The 19,891-nt window shown below is 40.6% G+C and overlaps 1 protein-coding gene across 31 annotated transcripts in view; it reads left to right on the top strand.

Annotated features, from left to right (window-relative positions):
• The window catches only part of MYBPC1 (myosin binding protein C1), a 90,685-nt gene extending 71,148 nt beyond the window's left edge, over window positions 1-19,537 (top strand). For 17 of the 31 annotated variants that reach the window (XM_060279916.2, XM_088676768.1, XM_088676764.1 and 14 more), the window contains 7 exons: window positions 636-724; window positions 3,103-3,298; window positions 5,866-6,005; window positions 8,286-8,445; window positions 9,994-10,130; window positions 11,376-11,562; window positions 18,835-19,537. In XM_060279916.2, coding sequence (XP_060135899.2) covers window positions 636-724; window positions 3,103-3,298; window positions 5,866-6,005; window positions 8,286-8,445; window positions 9,994-10,130; window positions 11,376-11,562; window positions 18,835-18,926 — 1,001 coding nt within the window. In that variant the 3' untranslated portion in view covers window positions 18,927-19,537. Of the gene's footprint in view, window positions 1-635; window positions 725-3,102; window positions 3,299-5,865; window positions 6,006-8,285; window positions 8,446-9,993; window positions 10,131-11,375; window positions 11,563-14,293; window positions 14,353-15,586; window positions 15,627-18,834 lie in introns of all 31 variants that reach the window. The other 14 variants (XM_088676779.1, XM_088676775.1, XM_088676777.1 and 11 more) reach the window with 3 other exon arrangements.
• The last annotated feature ends 354 nt before the right edge of the window (window positions 19,538-19,891 follow it).

Genomic DNA, 19,891 nt, shown 5'->3' with positions numbered 1-19,891 from the left:
CGGGAAAATTCATTTCCAGCCCTTCAACAGCGACCCTGACGTAGCAGTGCCTGTGTACCTGTGGGGGGAAAGGTTAACCTGCAAAAGAAAACTTCAGTTAGGGTTTGGAGGGTGGGAGAAGCTCTGGAGCCAACTGTTGCTTGCAGGTAAGATTCAAATCTTATTGTGTGAGCTGGACAGTCCCTCCCCCTTACCTGGCCTGTCCCCTGGCAACACCTCCCCAGGCAGGATTGGACGATTGGCTGGGGTAGGCAGAGACCCCAGGTATCCCGCCTGGAGAGGTAGTGACCAGATCCAAACTACCAGGTAGCCGCTCTGTCCAGGGGGCTGTGCGCGACCACACAAAAATTGCTCCCCCACCCTGTTTAATGTGGGGAGCGGTCATTACCAAGAAAGAGTCCATAAGGCACGATGGAGTAAAGAAGCAAGTCCTGTGGTCATAGCACTGCCGATAGCCCAAAGTAATCAACTTCCTTTAACAAAGCAAGAGTACTGGCTCTGGTTTTGCAGGCTCCGTATCCAGCACTTCAGCTCATCTCAGTTTATTAACTGGCATATGAAACCAGGATCAGATCCAGTTAATCCAATACTTTTTCAAACAAATGCACTCCCCCTTCCTTCTTTTTCAAATTAAGAACCCCCGAAGATTCGTCTGCCAAGACACTTAAAGCAAACATATGTTCGAAGGGTTGGAGAAGCTGTGAATCTTGTTATTCCCTTCCAGGTAAGAAACAAATAAATATAATTATTTATGTGAATGTTGCATGACACAGGCAGCCCCCCGTTTACGCAGGGGTTACATTCTGAGGCACTGCGCACATTGGTGATATCACATGTAATTAAAACCCATTGAAACAGCCTTCAAACACCCCACTCTGCCCCTATTCTGCCCTTTTAGTGACATTTCAGTGATGTCTTTATGACATTTCCGGATCACTTCTGGGTTTGACGCGATGCATGTATACACGGTCACATACATATTGAACGTGTGTAAACGGAATAAAAAAATGCTTCCAGTAGCACCTTAGAGACCAACTAAGAGACCACCTTAGAGACCAACTCATACCTTTGTCATAGGTATGAGTTTTCGTGTGCATGCACACTTCTTCAGATACAATGAGACAGAAGTCACCAGACCCTTATGTATAGTCAGAGGGTGGGGAGGGGTATTACTCAGAAGGGTGGTGGGAATGGGTGATTGGCTGATAGGAGTGGTAAACCTGTAGATGACTGTTAATGACTGTTAATGACTGCAATTGGTCTTGCAGGAAAAAGCAATGGCTGGGGTGCTAAAGAAAGCTTGATCATGTATAATGAGATAAGAATCCAGTGTCCTTATTCAGACCAGGTCTCTCCATGGTTTTAAGCTTGGTAATGAGTTGCAATTCAGCAACTTCTCTTTCCAGTCTGTTTCTGAAATTTTTCTGTAATAAAAGATCTTGTATACAAGATCTCAAAGTAGCTGTTTTATTACATCTACAGGTTTACCACTCCTATCAGCCAATCACCCATTCCCACCACCCATCTGAGTAATACCCCTCCCCACCCTCTGACTATACATAAGGGTCTGGTGACTTCTGTCTCATTGTATCTGAAGAAGTGTGCATGCACACGAAAGCTCATACCTATGACAAACTTAGTTGGTCTCTAAGGTGCTACTGGAAGGATTTTTAAATTTTGTTTTGACTGTGTCAGACCAACACGGCTGCCTACCTGTAGCGTGTAAACAGGGGGGCTGCCTGTAGTGTCAAAACAGCAGCATGTGCTACTAGATTTTCTGCCTGTGTTCAATAAGCTATCTTATCACTGGCTTTTTTTTAAAAAAAAAAGAAGAAGTTTGTATTAGTTTCTTGTAGTCCCAGAACTACTCAGGACTACCAAGAAGTCACTGGAAGAAACAGGTATTTCAGCCTCTCATTGAATACTTGTAGGACCAGAAGAGGAAAATATGGCATCTGTTCAGATGTACTAGCTGGTGATGTCAAAAAAGTTGAAGAGTATACTCTGAACTCCCAAAACTATACTAATACTGTGCTTATTATAATAATACATATATGTGCATTGTCAGTTCTTTTCCAGCCTAGTTCAGGATGTTCATTAATGTTTAAAGCCCTAAGGACTTAGGCCCCAAATATCTGAAAGACTGTCTCCAACCCTTTCAACCTTCTCAGGTGTTAAGATCTGCAAAAGGGGCTCTCTTGCTAGTCCCTGTCACCCCCAGAAATGTGGAGAATGGTAACCTGAGAGTTCTCTGTGGTAGCCCCTAAATTGTAGACTGACCTCCCCACAGAGGGAGCATATTCATTGTATAGCTTTCACCATTTACTGAAGATGCACTTATTTACCCTGGCATTTGACAGTTAAGGTGTTTTGCTTTGTGGGACCCACTTTTTTAAAAAAAAACATATATTGTTCTGCTTTATTTGGAACCGTTTGCTTGTTATTAATTGTAGCAGTTTAATCTGTTGAATATTGTATTGGTGTAACCCACCCTGGGACCTTACACTAAAGGGCAGGTAAGATATCATATAAATCAGGGGTGGCCAACTCTCAAGAGACAGCGATCTACTCACAGAGTTAAAAACTGGCAGTGATCTACCCCCCCCCTTTTGGGGTTCAGGTCAAAGATGTTGAACTTTTTTTAGGAAGGAGGAAGACAGATTTGGGGGGGGGGGTTCAGGTCAAAGTTGTTGAGTTTTTTCAGGGAGGAGGTAAAATGTTGAGCTTTTCTTAGGGGAGCCACAGTTGTTCAGCTTCTTTGGGGGGGAGCCAATGATCTACCAGTGATCTACCAGTAGATCACGATCTACTTGTTGGACATGCCTGATATAAATAAACAAAATATCAGAAGTGCAGCTTTCTCTTACTGTCATTTAACTCACAGGGAGTTATTTTGAAGCCTCTGCCTTGAAAATCACTTAACAAAAGAACTGCAATATATCTCAATGTATTCAGTCTGAACCTGCAGTTATAGTTCAGTAAGCAGCTCCTTGACTTAAACATGCAGTTCTTTGTTTAACCTTATTTAAAGATCACTGTAAAATAATAATACAGTCATATAAATTTGGTCCGTGGACATGTTTGTTTGTTTTCCCCCCACAGGGAAGACCAAGACCTAAGGTCTCTTGGAAGAAAAATGGAGCTCATGTAGATAAGAACCAAATTAACATCCGCAACAGTGAAAATGACACAATCATCTTCATCCGAAAGGCAGAGAGGATCCACTCTGGGAAATATGACATGAAAGTCAAAGTAGACAATCTGGTGGATAAAGCCACAATAGAGATTCAAATAGTTGGTATGTGTAAAAATTTGGAAGCGATAAGAATATAGGCTGTTAATTGGGATGTACTAGCAATCCTTTGGCATGTTTTGGGCATTCCTAAAACGACTGCAAGAAGCTAGGAGTTAGTACCCACTGTTCTATGATCTCTGTGGTGTCTGGAACTGCCTGCTACCAGAAACAACATATTGAGATAGATACATCATAAGTTTTTAAAATGAAGTCGAATCCTTTATTACTCTGTGCATTAAAATTGCAGGGGCTGGACTAGATGACCCTCGTGGTCTTTTCCAACACTACAATTCTATGGTTCTATAAGTTTCAGAATATGACACACTTCTTTCTGATATTGTTTTAATCCACTACTTCAGTTCAAGAGTGTATAATGGATAACTAGAAGGGGAAAGTGCAGGAAGTCAAACTGGACATACATTTCAGCTATTTAACTTTGCCGAATGATTACATTTTATATTTATCAATAAAAAGCAAAGAGAAGTGCGTTGTTCCATTAAAGCTCCAAATCCTTTCGTTAGAGCAAACCAAAATGTCACAAGAATGATCATGCTTTCGAGCTCTCTAGCATTGTTCTTCAGGATAGAAGTTTAAGAAGTCAGGGGTAAATGGGACAGGAAAAAAGCTGGTTTGATGTTGTAACTACGTCTGTATTTGGTCACAGTCTTAAAAGGGAATGAATAGCAAACTCAGTTGGATTAGGTTCTATCCAAATATAAAATCCAAGAGTTACCCAGATCTGTCTCCAGCTTTAAGTGAAACACACAGATTCCTTTGTCAGAGGGAACAGAGGTAAACAGAAAGAAACATGGAGGACTTTTTATGAGCAAAGCTAGAAATTAAATTTAGGGATTGTACTAGTTGTTGTTATTGTTTTAAATCAATAGAAGCCAAATAGGATAATCTAGTGGCTCAAGAGAGCAATGTAACTGTTAATCTTCCTGCTGTGAGATTGTACCTGACCTAGTTTCTGTGTGAGTCTGGAAGGTTTTCCTTATTTTCACAGTGAAAAATAGTTTCTCACAAATATTCCTTTGAGAAAGTTAGATGCTTTGAGGATACACATGCTGATGTTTCTTTTTCAAAAAATATTTAGAGAATGTCAGCCATTCATTATTTGCTGAAGTATCTTGACTCTTATATTTGAAGTTTTTAAATGCAATACAGTACTGACATTTAAGTTGATACAAGTAAAACCTGCAAGAAAATGATACAGTTTATCCTCATCTTCTAATCAGTGTTCAGGGTTTTAGCAAGCTAATCATGATATTTTCCAGAATGCTCCATTATTAATTACACACTTACACACTTTTGATACTTAACATGTTCACTCTTCACTGAGCTTTTGTTGTTGTTGTTGTTGTTGTTGTTGTTACTATTAGTTGCCCTTGAGTTGCTTAAAATACATTTTGTACCTATACAAGCATGATACATCCCTCTAGTTTCTCAACTTCTCCCTATACTCATCACTTAAGTGTGCAAATGGAGGACTAATGGGACAGATATTATTATCAAATTAGTGTGGTTGATATTTCCAGGTGATCAGAACCTATGCTGCAGAAGTAATCTCTTGAAACCCAAAGCTGCACAATTTGGGTAGATATTGTGCTACCTCTTCCCTCAGTGCTGGCATCATCCACCTGACGGATGTGATCATTAGAATACAGATGTTACAGCTGGAGTGAGGGACCAGCCCGGCAGTTATATGAATCAGTCTGTAGTTCCATTTGAGTCATTAAAACCAGAAACTCAGTTTCTGCAAGTGAATAACAGCCGGTGCTATGGAAATTTGTACAGAAGTTAAGGCCTGCTGAATTCAATCATGCTTTCTGGAGAGAGAATCTATTTTCCCTGGGCTCACTGTAAACCCTGCAAAGACAGCAGCAGGAACACCAGAGAGTTGGAAATAATTGTTAATAAAACCCACCCCAGCATCTCTCTTGGCTTCTCTGCTACTGAGAGGCAAGTCAGAAGCTGCAGTTTATCTGATCACACAATAATCCCCACAACTACAAGCCAGTTCTGCCTGGAAGCAGGCTTCCTGCAGGGGAATTAGCCTATGGTGTCTGGGGTCACAGTAGGCCCCTTAAGGCAATAGGAATGTAATGTCTCCCCAGCTCTCTGTTGGTCACCCCACTACCAAGGGAGACAAGTTAATTATTTTGTTCTATATTGTTATAAAATGTAAGCCACTTGGGGATCATTTGATCAGGAGAGAGAAAATACATCTTTTAAATTAGAGGTGGGGACAATTTGGCCTGTGGCCACTTTTGGCCTCCCAGAGGTCCAAATTGGCTCCTCAAGCCATTTTCCCCAAACCATGTGCACCCAACCACCAGCCAACATAATTCATGACATCATCTAATGAGTGCTAGTGCAAGGTTAAATTCTGTGTTGGCCGAGCAACTCTTGTTTCCAGCAGTGAATAGCAGTGTGAAACCAAACTGGAGATTGAACCCCTGCTCATCAGTTTGTGGTTAACTCATGGCTTGTTAAACACTTAGGCAAATTTAGCATATTGTTGCTGTGGAAAAGTGAGAAATGTTGATGGTGCAACTTTATTGCCACAGATCGTCCAGGCCCACCACAAGTTGTAAAAATTGCAGATGTCTGGGGAGAGAATGTTGCTTTGGAATGGGAGCCACCCAAGGATGATGGCAATGCAAACATAACTGGGTACACAATTCAAAAAGCTGACAAAAAAAGCATGGTAAGTAGACTTTTTGACCCAGCAAATCTTAGGATGAGACTTTTATGTGCAAGGTTGTTTGAAAAGGTTGCTACTGGGTGTTGTGTGCTTTTGTGATACAAGATACAAGCTGCCTTTTCAGCTTCTGCTGCTACAAAGGACTTTACAACGAATTTGACCAGCATCTGTGATATTTGTGGCCAAGAAAATCCCTTACTTCATAAGACCATTGGATATTTTTCTCTGCTGCCAATTAACTTCAAAATCAGCAGTGGTGTTAAGTAATTTTGCACTCTGGACCTGTTGGTAATGTTTAGATGGTTTCCCCCCACTGTGCTCTCTTCAATTGACTTGAGGAGTAAAGCAGTTAATACATATTCATGGGCGTAGGCAGGGGGGCAGGAGGGGGCAATTGCCCCCCCTAGAAGCAAAAGGCTGAGGGGCGCAGCGTGGCAGCCCCAGGCTTCCGCTCCCGGCGCGAAGCTCCAGAGGCGCGCGGGGAGCGTAAGCGGAGGAGCGCTAAGCGGGAGCGGGGAGCATAAGCGGAGGAGGCAGCCACAGGCTCGCGTTCCCCGTGCGCCTCTGGAGCTTTGTACTGGGCGTGGGAGCCTGGGACCGCCTCCTTGAAAGAGCTGGGAGGCGCAGAGGAGGCAGGCACAAGCTCGCGCTCCCCGCGCGCCTCTTGAGCTTCGTGCTGGGCGCGGGAGCCTGGGGCCGCCTCCTCGGAAGAACTGGGAGGCGCAGGCCACGTAGCCCTGCCCACATCCCCACTGTGGCCCCTCCCCTCCCCCACCCCTTGCCCCCCCTAATTTTGATCCTGGCTACGCCCCTGTACATTTTTTTACTAAATAAGTAAACGAAACAAAGCCCAGTCCTCTCTTGCCCTAGTCTCAGTTGCTGTGACTGTTGTGAACTTTATACTGTTTGCATTGCTGTTATTTCTCTGCCAAGCTGAACAAAAGTCTTTTGAAGTGTGCTTTGCACACTGTACTCAATAAAGTATTCTTGAATGGATTTAATCTTCCATTAACAACATTGCTGCTTTAAGGTGGATAACTATTCTACCCTAGCTATATAATATATTCACCCAGGCATAAACCAACCCAGACCCTGCAGTCATCATGTGACAACCTTCTCTGTGTGCCCCCTATGAAGGAGGTGCAGAGAGTGGCAACACAAGAATGAGCCTTTTCATTGGTGACCCCCTGAATGTCATGGATTGGCTGCATGCAAAGCAGTGGTGGGAGGCACCAGTTGGGAAACCCCAAAGGGAACCCCCAAAGTAAGAAGGCTCAGAGCCAGGGCATTGGTGGTGGGATGACGATGAGTGGTCAGAGGGAGAAGAGGGAGCAAACTGGTAGGAGGAGTTGTCAGAAGCTGAAGAGATAACAGGGTTTCGTGAACAGGAAAGGCTGTGGCAGGGAGCAGTTCAGAATCAGAGGCAGAAGCTCCTCTCCCCCCTGGTTCCCCAGAACCCAAAGAGGTATGAAGAGGGTGGAGCAAAGACAGGCAAGATGAAGGAGCCTCAGACTGCAGGTTGAATTAGGTCTGCACATGTGAATATGTCTATATATAGATATATAACACACAGGCTGTGCTTCTAAGCTTTTCATTTTATTTTGGTTTGTATACTTAGTTTTAATGATTGTAACATTTCTTATCTGCCTTTCTTATCTGTGGTGCACTTTAGCAATCAACAAGCAAAGTGAACTTTGCCCTGTTCCCCACCCCTAAGTTCAGAAAACTCAAATTTCAGCATATTGCTTTTCCTAGAATGATCATCTGGACTACTAAAGGGAATGTGCCAATTACTAGAATTCACTTTCTATTCATATTTTACTGCAAAGTGTAAGTAAGTAAGTAAGTAAGTAAGTAAGTAAGTAAATTAGTTCTTACTTCACATTTCATGAAGTGCAGCTTCATCAAAATAGTACAGCTATTCAAAAAGCTTATCATTTGCCATAATTGGGTACTTTGGAAAACCTATGAAATGGTGTATGGCATATGGTTGCTGTTTTTGTTACATAAGCAGCTGCTACTTATAGAACTAAATGGATATATTTATTTCTGTTTCACCTTGGCCTTTTTGATGAACTTTCTTACTTCCCTTAACATTTGATCTCTTGATTGTCTTCCCAGGGGACCCATTTATGAAATGTCAGTTTGCTTAGTAATGGAAGCAAGTCCTATGCATGCTTCCCTGGAAGTAAGTCTCACTGAAGTCAGTGGGCCTTACTTATGAATTGATAATCACGGGATTGAGTTGTTCATAGCAATTTAACCTGGTCTTGTATCTTGCAGGAATGGTTCACCGTCATTGAACACTACCATCGGACCAGCGCTACCATTACTGAACTTATCATTGGGAATGAGTATTTCTTCCGGATCTTTGCTGAAAATATGTGTGGCCTCAGTGAGGATGCAACAAGGACAATGGAGAGCGCTGTGATTGCCAAGGATGGTTAGCTAGATTAACTCTAAAACTATGACACTGAAATAGAATACAACACAGAACACAGAGCACTCATTTCTTGGAGTTGAGGCATTATCTATTTGTCTTTGAGAGAGAAAAAGCCACCTGTTTGTTCAAGTTACTTAGATGATAAATTCACATAAGATGTAGAACTCACTCACCAGAATCAATGGGAATTTTGTTTTTACCTTCCATATAATGCTGAAACAAAATTTCAGCTGGCCTGAATGTGTAGTGGTCTGATTTTGCCGTTCTGCACAGTGCACAACCAAGTGATGTGCTCATAGTGTGGATTATCTCATTCAGTGCATTGCAGGAATGCTGTCAAGTTTGTGCTGAGAGCCAGTTCACATAATTGGCTCATAGCAATCACATTCCATTCAGGCAGATGTATGTATTTGTTGTTTAAGTATTTAAAAACCTCACTTTCCTAAAGGTACAGTATATCAAGGTGGTATACAGCATACAAAGTTACAATAAAATCAGCAGAAGCATCCATATAAACATCAATAGAACATCAATAAGTCCCAGTTATTTTAAAAAGAGAAAAACATATTGCAAAGGCCTGTCTGAACAATGCAATATTCAGAATACTTCTAAAGTGTGTGTGTGTGTGTGTACGTACATACACACACACACACGCCAACCTAGTTTTGAGGAAAGAGGAAGATGGTTAGAAAAGTCGAATGCTTCCTGTCACTGCATATTATGCCAAAGCCATATTGTTCCCAAAGCCCGTAAACTACTTACCATCCTATTTTGAGAACATAAGGAAGACTTAACCTGTGTCTGCTTTACAAGGGAGATTTGGCCAGCTCTTGCTTTATTGCAGAACTGTCACATCCCACTTCTTTCCATGAAAGGTATTCTGCTTTGAGCAAAATGAGGATTCTGAATGGCTACACTATCAGGCGTAGCAAACAACGGAAATAATAAGAGTACACTCCAGGCCTCCTGATTAGCTTGTGGGCTTTCCATAAGCATCTGTCTGGTTGGCCACAGGTGGAACACAATGCTAGATTAGATACACCATTGGTCTGATCTAGCAATCCATACTTTTCACTCAGTCTTGGAGCTCAACCTCAGGTTGTGACACCAGGATGGTGAAAGCTGCAGTAATTAATGAGCTGCTAAGGTGCCACCTCTTCCACACACTTGCTGTTTAGTTCAACTGCAGCACCTGTGGACAGAGAAGAAGGAAAACATGGAGGCAGTGTAGAAATGAAAAAAAGAGGGATTCTATAGTATAAAGGATAGAATAGCATAGTTGGTTGTGGTAAACAGAATGAAGGTTCCAAAAAGGGTTGTTAAGATGTAAACAGTATTTCGTGGCAGTGATTCTCCACAATCCAATATTCCTCTAAAGCAGCCTGTGTTAATTCTCTCTTGATTTAGTGTTTGATGATGTGTGTCGCATGCTAGGCCTGCTCTTACGATTTTACATACCTGTTAATAGGAACAATATCAGCCACACAGTATAGCTAAAAAAAAACAAAATACTATTTTTCTAGCAGTTCCTGAACTTTTGTTTTACAGGGAAAGTCTACAAAAACCCAGTTTATGAGGACTTCAATTTCAATGAACCACCAATGTTTACCCAGCCTTTAGTTAATACATATGCTGTGTCTGGTTACAATACAACTTTGAACTGCAGCGTCAGAGGAAATCCCAAGGTAAGCTATTATGCTGAATGACATAAAAGTCTGTACATCAACACAGACATTTCCAGATGGGACAGTGCTTTAATCTGTTCACAAAGCAGACCTGAACTTAGCAGGCAAGGGAAAGATTATATAGTAAAGTAGGCTTCACCAACTTAGTGCCCACCTGGCTGGGTCTGATGGGAATTGTAGTCCAAAACATCTGGAGGGCAAAAGTTTGGCAAAGGCTGTAGTAAAGACTGGATTCCTAAGATCCCACCTCTTCCACACTCCTGCTGTTTAGCAAAATAGATCAGTAATCTCAAGACCAAAAACAACCTACTTTGCTTCTTCATCTCTACTGTGTAGCTACTGTGGTACTTACTCGTTCATTCATTTTATTTAAACCACGCCTTTCTCCCAGTGAACGACCCAAGGTTGCTCACAGCATATATCAAAATAGATACAGCTAAAAAAACACAATAAATATAAATACTGGAAAAACAAATAAGTAACCCAATTAAAACGGTATTAAAAAACCCTTAAAATCAGTCAAAAGCACCAAAACACAAGCCCAACACCCAGTCTCAGCAGACCCAGCCACAAACAGCCAGTTAATGGCCAAGGGCCTTTCTGCACAAAAAAGCCTTTGCCTGCCAGTGAAATCAAAGCAAAGGGGAGGAGCCTAGCATCCCCTGGAAGGGACTTCCACAATCTGGGAGTAGCCACCAAGAAGGCTCTCTCATACTTACTTAATCCTTTTTAAACTATATACTTGAGCTACTCACAGTTGCCAAATTTTTACTCCTCCTGAAGCTTTCCTGGCAGCTTGAGACTCAGAAATTAAGCAGATGTATCATTTCCCTGTTAATTTTTATTTGGGGAAATTGGGAGAGTACGGTGAGAAAAATATTGGGAACTTCAGATACATCTTTTTCTTTTTCTATAGACATGATCGCCTTAACGGACACTGTTTTCTTTAACCTGGATAATAATAACCTGGATAATAATAATAATAATTTCTTTAACCTGGGTAGTAAGTCTATTGGGGATGTTGGTTTTGAAAGGTAAAGGAACCTGCATTGGACTTTCCTCAGAATCTTCACACCTAACTATAGAATTTAGGAAATAACAGTAAAAACAATCCAAACAGGTGTCCCACTCCTCAAACCCAACCAACTAATATAAAACCTAACCTAACTGATATAAAACCACAAAAGGAAATTTAACTTTTTGTTTTGTTTTGAACTACTCTGTGTTGTTGTTTTTTAACTGCAGCCCAAGATAACATGGATGAAGAACAAAATAGTTATCATGAATGACCCCCGGTACAGAATGTTTGGTAACCAGGGAGTTTGCACCTTGGAGCTCCGCAAGCCCAGCCACTTTGATGGCGGCACGTACACTTGCAAGGCTGTCAACAGTCTGGGTGAGGCAGAAGTTGAATGCAAATTGGAAGTTAGAGGTAAGGTTGTCTCAATGAGCCCAAAATTGTTTTTGAGGGGAGAGAAATATAGATCAGGTCATGAGCCTTACTTTCTTAATGTTTGTGATCATAGTAGAGAGCTACATTTTGCTATTTGTTGTTGTTTAGTTTGGAGGAGTAAAATGAATGAGTGAAATGGTGATAGACTATTATGAGGGAGCAGTTGATTTATTGACCATTTATCTATTTACTTGTGTCATTTGTAGGCCACCCCATAACTGAAAGGTCTCTGGGTAACAACAATTGAAGTAGAAAAGAAGTTGTAAAACCACTTAAAGCGCGCGCACACACACACACACACACACACACACACACACACACACACAGAAAACAATAGCAAGATGTTGGTGAAATATTTGTGAATGTCAATAATACATCTCAATAACGTTATAGGGAGGATAAAAGGATGAAATGTGATTGGATCTCCATATGTTTCTCTTTCAATTTATTTAATGTTTTATTGGTTTATTGCATTTGTTTGTTCTGGACTTTGATTAACTGTTTATGTAATTTATTAGTTATCTTGCCCAACTCAATTGAGCATTAGGATATAGTAGTCCTATTTCTTGACTCTTTTTACTCTGATGTCCACATAGAAGCAATGACATCATCCCAGGCAGAGCTCACTGTTCTCTACCACATGAGAAACAATTAGCTATAGAAAATCCATTTTGTTTATTTTCAAGCCTAAAAGGTCAGGTTGGACTAATCTTTCATTATAAAGCATAAGCTTTCCAGTTATAAATCCCACGCTGCTGCAGAAACTCAATCTGTAATTGCATTACTCACAATCCAGGATAAAAATGCCACAATTATTTTTTTTAAGCCACAACGATTTTTGTGCCACCAGTGACTCATACATTGTGGTAAAAATGGCTCTAAAATGTTCATATTCACAGCTTTTCCATCCATGAGTCCTTCCATGTATAACAGTTTTTTGCTACATCCCAAGCCATAAAATTCTGTTTTAACTTCCAGAGATGGAAAAGCTAAACATCTTCACACTGAAAGCATGCATTTCATTTTGCTTCACAGCTGGAAAAAAAAATCCCTTTTATTGCGAATATCCCATCCCAGACTTGTGTTTATTTCCTTTTCCCTACTCCCTACCCACAAAATTTGGTATTTGATACTGTTTTATTAACTCAAGTCAAACACCCCTTACTTAACCAGCTGGTTGATAATCCATCCTTAGAACAGTTCAGCAGCCTTCCTTCCTGCTAAACTGGTTGAGCATGTAGCTCATACTTTCCTCATAACCAATCACAAGGTCAACAATGTTTACATCGATTTAGTTACTTATCCTAAGAACATTTAGGTGTTTCAAGCAGTACACTGATGCTGGAATCAAATGCTTTTGTACAAGGTAGTCTTCTCTCCATACAGGCTGCCCCATTCATTTCAGTGGGGGTTGGATATATGCATTGCCATTAATTTGCATTTCAGTTGAGTGGATAATTGGATCTGCCGCACTTTCCAGTTGAAATGAATAGTGCTGGTCCCTGTTAAGAAGGGTTTGGTTCTAGCATTAGGCTCTACCGGTAGCTCTCTTTTTAGTTGTGTGTATAGAGATTAGCTGCTTCATCTGAACTCCTGTTTGCCCCACACAGCATGCAGCAGATTTGGGAAGGATCCGTTTTAGTTTGGGTAAATGGCATTAGGGAACCCTGCCTTCCCCAGTGCCACAGTCCCAGTCTGAATCACCTCCCAGGTTGCTATGAACATGTCCAAAGACAGCATTCCTTTTTGATTTCCCATGTCATATCTAGTTTGGTAAAAGTAAAGGGACCCCTGACCATTAGGTCCAGTCGCAGACAACTCTGGGGTTGCGGCGCTCATCTTGCTTTATTGGCCGAGGGAGCCGGTGTACAGCTTCTGGGTCATGTGGACAGCATGACTAAGCCGCTTCTGGCGAAACCAGAGCAGCACACAGAAATGCTATTTACCTTCCCACCGGAGCAGTACCTATCTATCTACTTGCACTTTGACATGCTTTCGAACTGCTAGGTGGGCAGGAGCTGGGACCGAGCAACGGGAGCTCACCCTTCAGATCCACGTAATTGACTTTAGTGGGTCTGAAAATAATGAGGTGCAACAAAACTAAAATCCATCATCATCCATCATCCTTAAAAAGGACAACTACTCATTACCGTTTTGGTGTTTTTTTTAAAAAATTACTTGCCCCCAATTCTGAAAGAACTGCTAAGTCACCACCTCTTCTGCTGCTCAATATATTTATTTTTATGATTCCGAAAGGGCACGTTATTTATTGCTGAAGCTTGTCTGCACTAGCTGCAATTCAAGATTATTTGCAAACTACCATACAGCTACCATAGGCGTAGCATAAGAAGCATTCCTGCTTAATGCTTCCTCTGCCCAGTGGTCTCCCCTGAAGTGGCACTGCTGTTCCCACTGCCCCCATCTGAAGCGCAGAAGAGAGCAAGCTGCTGGGAGCTAGGTCTGAATTATGCCTGTCTGATGAGGTTCAAATTCTATGAAAAAAGACTGGTGCAGACAAGTCTTTAATTATTTTTTTAAAAAAAATCATGATATGTGTCCAGGTTTTTGTTTCCTTTGTCAATTAAAAACTACTGAAAAATTACAACTGGTGTTTACCAACTGAAATAAAACAAGCTTGACACTGTTAAACATTTATGCAAAATAATTTCAAATGAGAATAAATATTGGTACAAATATTCTAATTCTGCAGTGATATATCATGGCGTAATTACCCCAGGAGAACCAATCTTCTCGGCGGGGCAGAAACAGGTTTCTGAAATCATATTCCCCTGGGCATTACCTTCCATTCCATTCCTTTCTTCCTGTATAAAATGTGTTTGCATGAGAAGTGTGCATTTCATCTTTGCCCTTAGATTATATAGTTGTTCATGGCATACTGGTTATGGCATGAGCAAAAAAAGGCCAAATTCATCAAGACTTTAGGTACTAACATCCAGATTATGAAGACCTTAGGTGAGAACTTCTATTTCATCTCTGTCTTAAAGTAACTTTTTTTGCTTATGTATCAGCAGCTAGCATACATCAAAGAATGGTGTCTATGCAGTTAATTTTAACATTCAGATAGCCTGAAAGAGCTACCTATAATCCTTTTTTTATTTGAATGAGCAGCAAGACGTTATAAAATGACTGTACACTATTAGTTCCAAAACTAAGGCCGCAATCCTATGCATACTTACCAGGAAACTAAGTCCACTGAGCACAGTGGAACTTGCTTCTGAGAAAATATGCATAGGATTGTAATCTTATATAGCAAATAGCAACCTGTATACTGTACTAACCATTCTACCTAGTTTGGATATTTCTTTTAACGGCTGCTCCCTTCTTACCATTCCCCAAACACATGTAGAATAAACACTGTTTCTTAAGAGATATATGCATTAACTTACAAAGGTATAAACTAGATATGCAGTGCAATCCTGTGCATGTTTACTCAGAAGTAAATCCCATTTTGTTCACTGGGACTTACTCCCAGGTAAGTGTGTATAAGATTGCATCATAAATTGTGCAACTTTTTATGTACACAAAACTTGATAATTTTGCCTGTTAAGAGTTTCAACCTATGCTTATACATACATATATATATCAATAGTTCAATACTACATGTGTGGCTTTTTTCCTGTACTGATAAACATCCTGGATATATATATGTCTGTGATTTAGTTTAGTTTTATTTGACCTTGTTTAGTTTTAGTGTCACAATCTGATTGGCTCCATTGTGTCTTCTATATTAGCTGCCAATCATTTATGTTTGTGCACAATTAATAAACCTTCACGTATTAATAGTTAATGTTGAAGTAGTGCTAGATCCCTGCCGATTTTGACACTCCATTTGCTTTCCTCTCTTTCTCTTACATCTTTTACATGACTAAGGATTAAAACGTCATCTTATCATAGTTGCGAACATAATTACACTCAACAAGTTCTGTACTTTTGTGTTTAGCAAGTTAAGTGCTTACAACTTCTCTCTCTCTCTCTCCCTTAGTTACACAGTAAGGATTTTTGAATGTATAGTGTCATCTAAGGTAAGCTTTCATATGGTCCCTGCATATGAAGCTTATGTCTGTTGTTACGTCATACAAAACCTTCCACCGTATGGCATAATTTTCATTATGTCATTTAATGAAAATGGGGTTTTAGAATCAATATTGTAATAGACTGACTTTTATATCGCTGTGCTCTTAATTAACAAATTTTGCTGAATCTGTCCAATAAATGCTTGTGATAGCAACTCCCTGCAGCGACGCAACCACTTACTAACAGCATATGTAGATATAAATACTTCAAGACGCAACAAAGCCTGAGCCATGTTAACAGCTTACTTTACATAAAAAGCAAGCCATGTATCCGAGCACTCTAGCACCTAAAGCTAGTAATTGGCCTCAAGGTTCAGTGGCCTAAAGAAATGACGCTATTCATACCAAACCTAATTTTACTTGAAAATTACACTACAGTGACTTTAAAGAATGCTTTAAAAGCATGCCAGTTTTTTTAAAAAAATGTGTGTCTACTCACTGAAGATTCGGAAAGCAAAGCCTATTTTTTTAAAAACAAAACCCAAAACCCAAAACCTTCAGTGGCATGTCTTAATTACTTTGAGTCAAGACAACCCAAATAATGCAGTTTCAGCTGGATATGGGAGATTGCACAGAAATGCAACTTGCAATTTCATTTGGTTGAATGTGGAAAAAGCTTACTCCCTAAGGGTCAGAGGTAAAACATGACTCAGTAGAGCTGAAACTTACTGGAAGCAATTGGTAAGTTCATATTTGGAAAGTCCTGGTGCTTTAGGTTTATGGCATGAATCGGAAATGCATCAGAAGGTAAGTTTTCAGTTATTAGAGGCCATGCTTACTCGTCGCATACTGCCAGAACTGGTGGCAATTCTAGGACACTTATAGCAAGGGTTCTTGGGTTTTTCCTCCCTCCTTAATGAGCCTCAGGATGCTAAGCAGTGATGGCCAAACTTGGCCCTCCAGCTGTTTTGGGACTACAATTCCCATCATCCCTGACCACTGGTCCTGTTAGCTAGAGATGATGGGAGTTGTAGTCCCAAAACAGCTGGAGGGCCAAGTTTGGCCATCACTGCACTAAGGGAACCACTATTGAGAGTTTGGACTTCAGCTAGTGTAAAGAAGGGGCTATACACACAAAACTCTCTTGCTTCATGAATCCACAGCATACCTTAGCCTCAGATTACCCAGAAGACACCCTGGGTAATCAAAAAGGTACCAAAAAAAAAAGATTGGCCACAACATTGATAATTAATTCAAGGGAAAGGACAGCCCTGTTTAGGGAAGCTTTTAATCTTTAAGAAATTAGTGTATTTTAATATTTCTGTTGGAAGCCGCCCAGAGTGGCTGGGGAAACCCAGCCACATGGGCGGGGTATAAATATATTATTATTATTATTATTATTATTATTATTATTATTATTATTATTAGGTCTATTGCTTTGTAATGCACTGATGGGTTGTTGACCTGTTTTTACTGGAGTGGCGTGTTTCCTGGTTCCTGTTGCTCCATCTCATATCACAGCCTATAAAATAGGTGGATAGCAGGTGGGGCTAACATAAGAATTAATCATATCATTATCCCTTCCCACATGTTTTCCTGCATGCAAACATTGCTGCAGTAACATGTTAAGGAACCATGTGGAAGCTCCAACTGTGCAAGCCCAGGTCCTATTTTCTCTTGGTCTAATGACAAATCATTGGAAGAATCATCTGCACAAAGGCTCCTTAGCTACAGGAGCCCTTTCTAAGAAGGCAATGTTCACATTTTGACTAGCACTAAGGATGGGCAAAGATATTATTCTCTAAGCATGTTTGTATAATTTGTAACTGTGAGCACAAAAGTGATCTGCATCCAGCTTCTTAATTTCTTTGTGGCCACAGATTTCGCACACCCCCCAAAAAAAAAAAACACCCAAAGAATTATTTATGTGTTCAGTTGAAACATTCCTTAAAACCTTGAAAAAGCATCAAAGGAAATGTTATTACTGTTACTAGGTGTAATAATTGATATAAGCACACCAGTACTGAATACTGTTTTCTGAAAAATAAGGTCTGCTGGCTTTAATGTCACTTATAAGCAAGTGTGCTGTGGTTTGGGGATTCAAACTGTTTTACATTTTGTAACTTATTTCTCCTCCACACAACTTGATACTGCCCCCATTTTCCCCATGCCACTGCAAAACCGTCGAAATGATTTGAGTCGTAATGCAGTAAATAGGTGTTGGTTGAGAGTTGTGCAACAATCACCTGACCATCTCACCATAAGCACTCATTTGCTCAGCTCTTGGGGCTGAACAAAATGTTACCTTACACTTGGCTGATTCATGTTTCATGGTGTGGTATAATTGAAAGGAAGTAATTGATACAACATGACAGCATTCAGCACTTCATTAGATGACAAATGGCAGGTGACACAATGCAATGATGTCATGTCACACATCTATTTCAACTGCTGGAAGATGCAAGGAAGAGACACGGAAGCACACATTTAACCACACATTTAATGTCTAACCATAATGCTACCAATAGGTTATTTATTTATTTTATTAAATAAATAAATAAATAAATAAATAAGCTCCACACTTCAAGGACCCCAGGGTGGGTTACAACAAGAACTGAGAGAAGGAATTGCCACCGGGAATCTGCTTTTGCATCCCTCTGGCAATCGTAATGTGTGCTCTGGTCTGGTACAAGGACTTGCCACATGGATCAGTTTCATCACATTGAGTCTTCTTGCCACCATTACCAATACATGTGACTCGCCATCATGTTCTGTTGGTAGAGGGTGTGGAGACTTGCAGCACGATGGCACCAGCTCACCTGACGAGTACTTGCAGACTTTACAGCGGGGCCAACAATAGCTTGTCATTAGGAAGCCCATTGTTGTCAGCATTCCCATGGCAAACGTGATGTCTACCTAGGTTCTGATTTGGTTCTAAGTCTCCATTGACTGTACATGGAACCAATGAGTCCTTGATGGCCCTCTTTCCAAGGGATCCATTTCACCCTACATGAAGAAAAAAATAATGCTGCAGTCAGAAATACATCAAGGCTGCAAATCCTAAATTAGTTTACTTGGAAGCAGACTCAGCTTCTTGCACTCCACCCACCCAATGTCAATGCCTGTGGGATATCAGGACACTTACAGCTGGAATTCAGTTTTTGCAAACACCTGTTCATTTGATTGCTTTAACTATTGTCTTCCTCCTTGTCCGTAGGTGGGGTCTCATTCTTCAGACTACTATTGCAAGGGGTGCCCCCACATATCATTGACTCCTATATGAAAGCATGCAACCCTGAGGAAAAGTAAAGAGCCTGGCCACAATGTTTCTCCGCCACTGCACTGGAAACTGGCAGCCAGCACTGCAGCAGTTTAACTCCTACCATGGCACTCCCACAGCATGGCCCACTGCATTGCCCCTTCCCTCTTGCTGCTGTTGGAAAGAAAATTCATGCATGGATTGCTTTTTTCAAGTTGAAATGTTGAAGTTGAAGCTTACCCATGTTTCAATGATCCACATCATTATGTTTGTTTTATTCATTCTCTCTCATGCTGAAAAGCAAGGAAATGGGGGAGAAAAGCAATGCCAATACGCATGGGAGCTAATATTTGAGTTTGTACTTTATATAACTAGATAGATTATTCTTCTTTTTTTTGTGAGAAGCAGGTACTGCTAGACCCAGTGGCAGTGCAGTCAGGCCTTGAAACACATACCTCTTTTGATAAATAATGGATCTAACACTTTCCTAGGCTGCTAAAAATGGACTGTTTGGCATATGTGATTTGCAGCATTTAACAGTTTATTTCAGCGGAATGTATCTTCAGTTAGAAGGATTTCTGTTCATCTCACTCCTTTGTGAATCTCTTGGCTACTAAAAGTTTCATGTAATGTACAATAAAGCTGAAGTGTTTAAGAGCTAGCTCAGTACTGTATCTGTGATGTTTGTGTTTGCTACAAACTGGTCTACCATTACAGTTCTGCCTTTGTTGTTTATTTGCCTTTTGTTACTCGGACTGCATTGACAGATACCAGATTATAAATGGGGGTGCCAAGAATCAACTTGCATTCAGAGGTTTTGCATGTGGTTGTGCAATAACACTGTGTGCAAATTACAGCACAGGCACCAACAGTTAGTTGTGAAATCTAACTGATAAGTTTTGCTCAGAAGTCCCACTGAGTTCATTGGGACTAACGAGTGTGTTTAGGGAATGCAGCAAAAGATATTATTTTGTATTGTATTATAACTTTATATTTGGCCTTTACAAAACAGTGC

Source organism: Zootoca vivipara, chromosome 9 (genome assembly GCF_965207765.1).
Source record: "Zootoca vivipara chromosome 9, rZooViv2.hap1.1, whole genome shotgun sequence".
In the NCBI taxonomy this organism is placed as follows: domain Eukaryota; kingdom Metazoa; phylum Chordata; class Lepidosauria; order Squamata; family Lacertidae; genus Zootoca; species Zootoca vivipara.
This window is presented reverse-complemented; position numbering and strand designations above follow the sequence as displayed.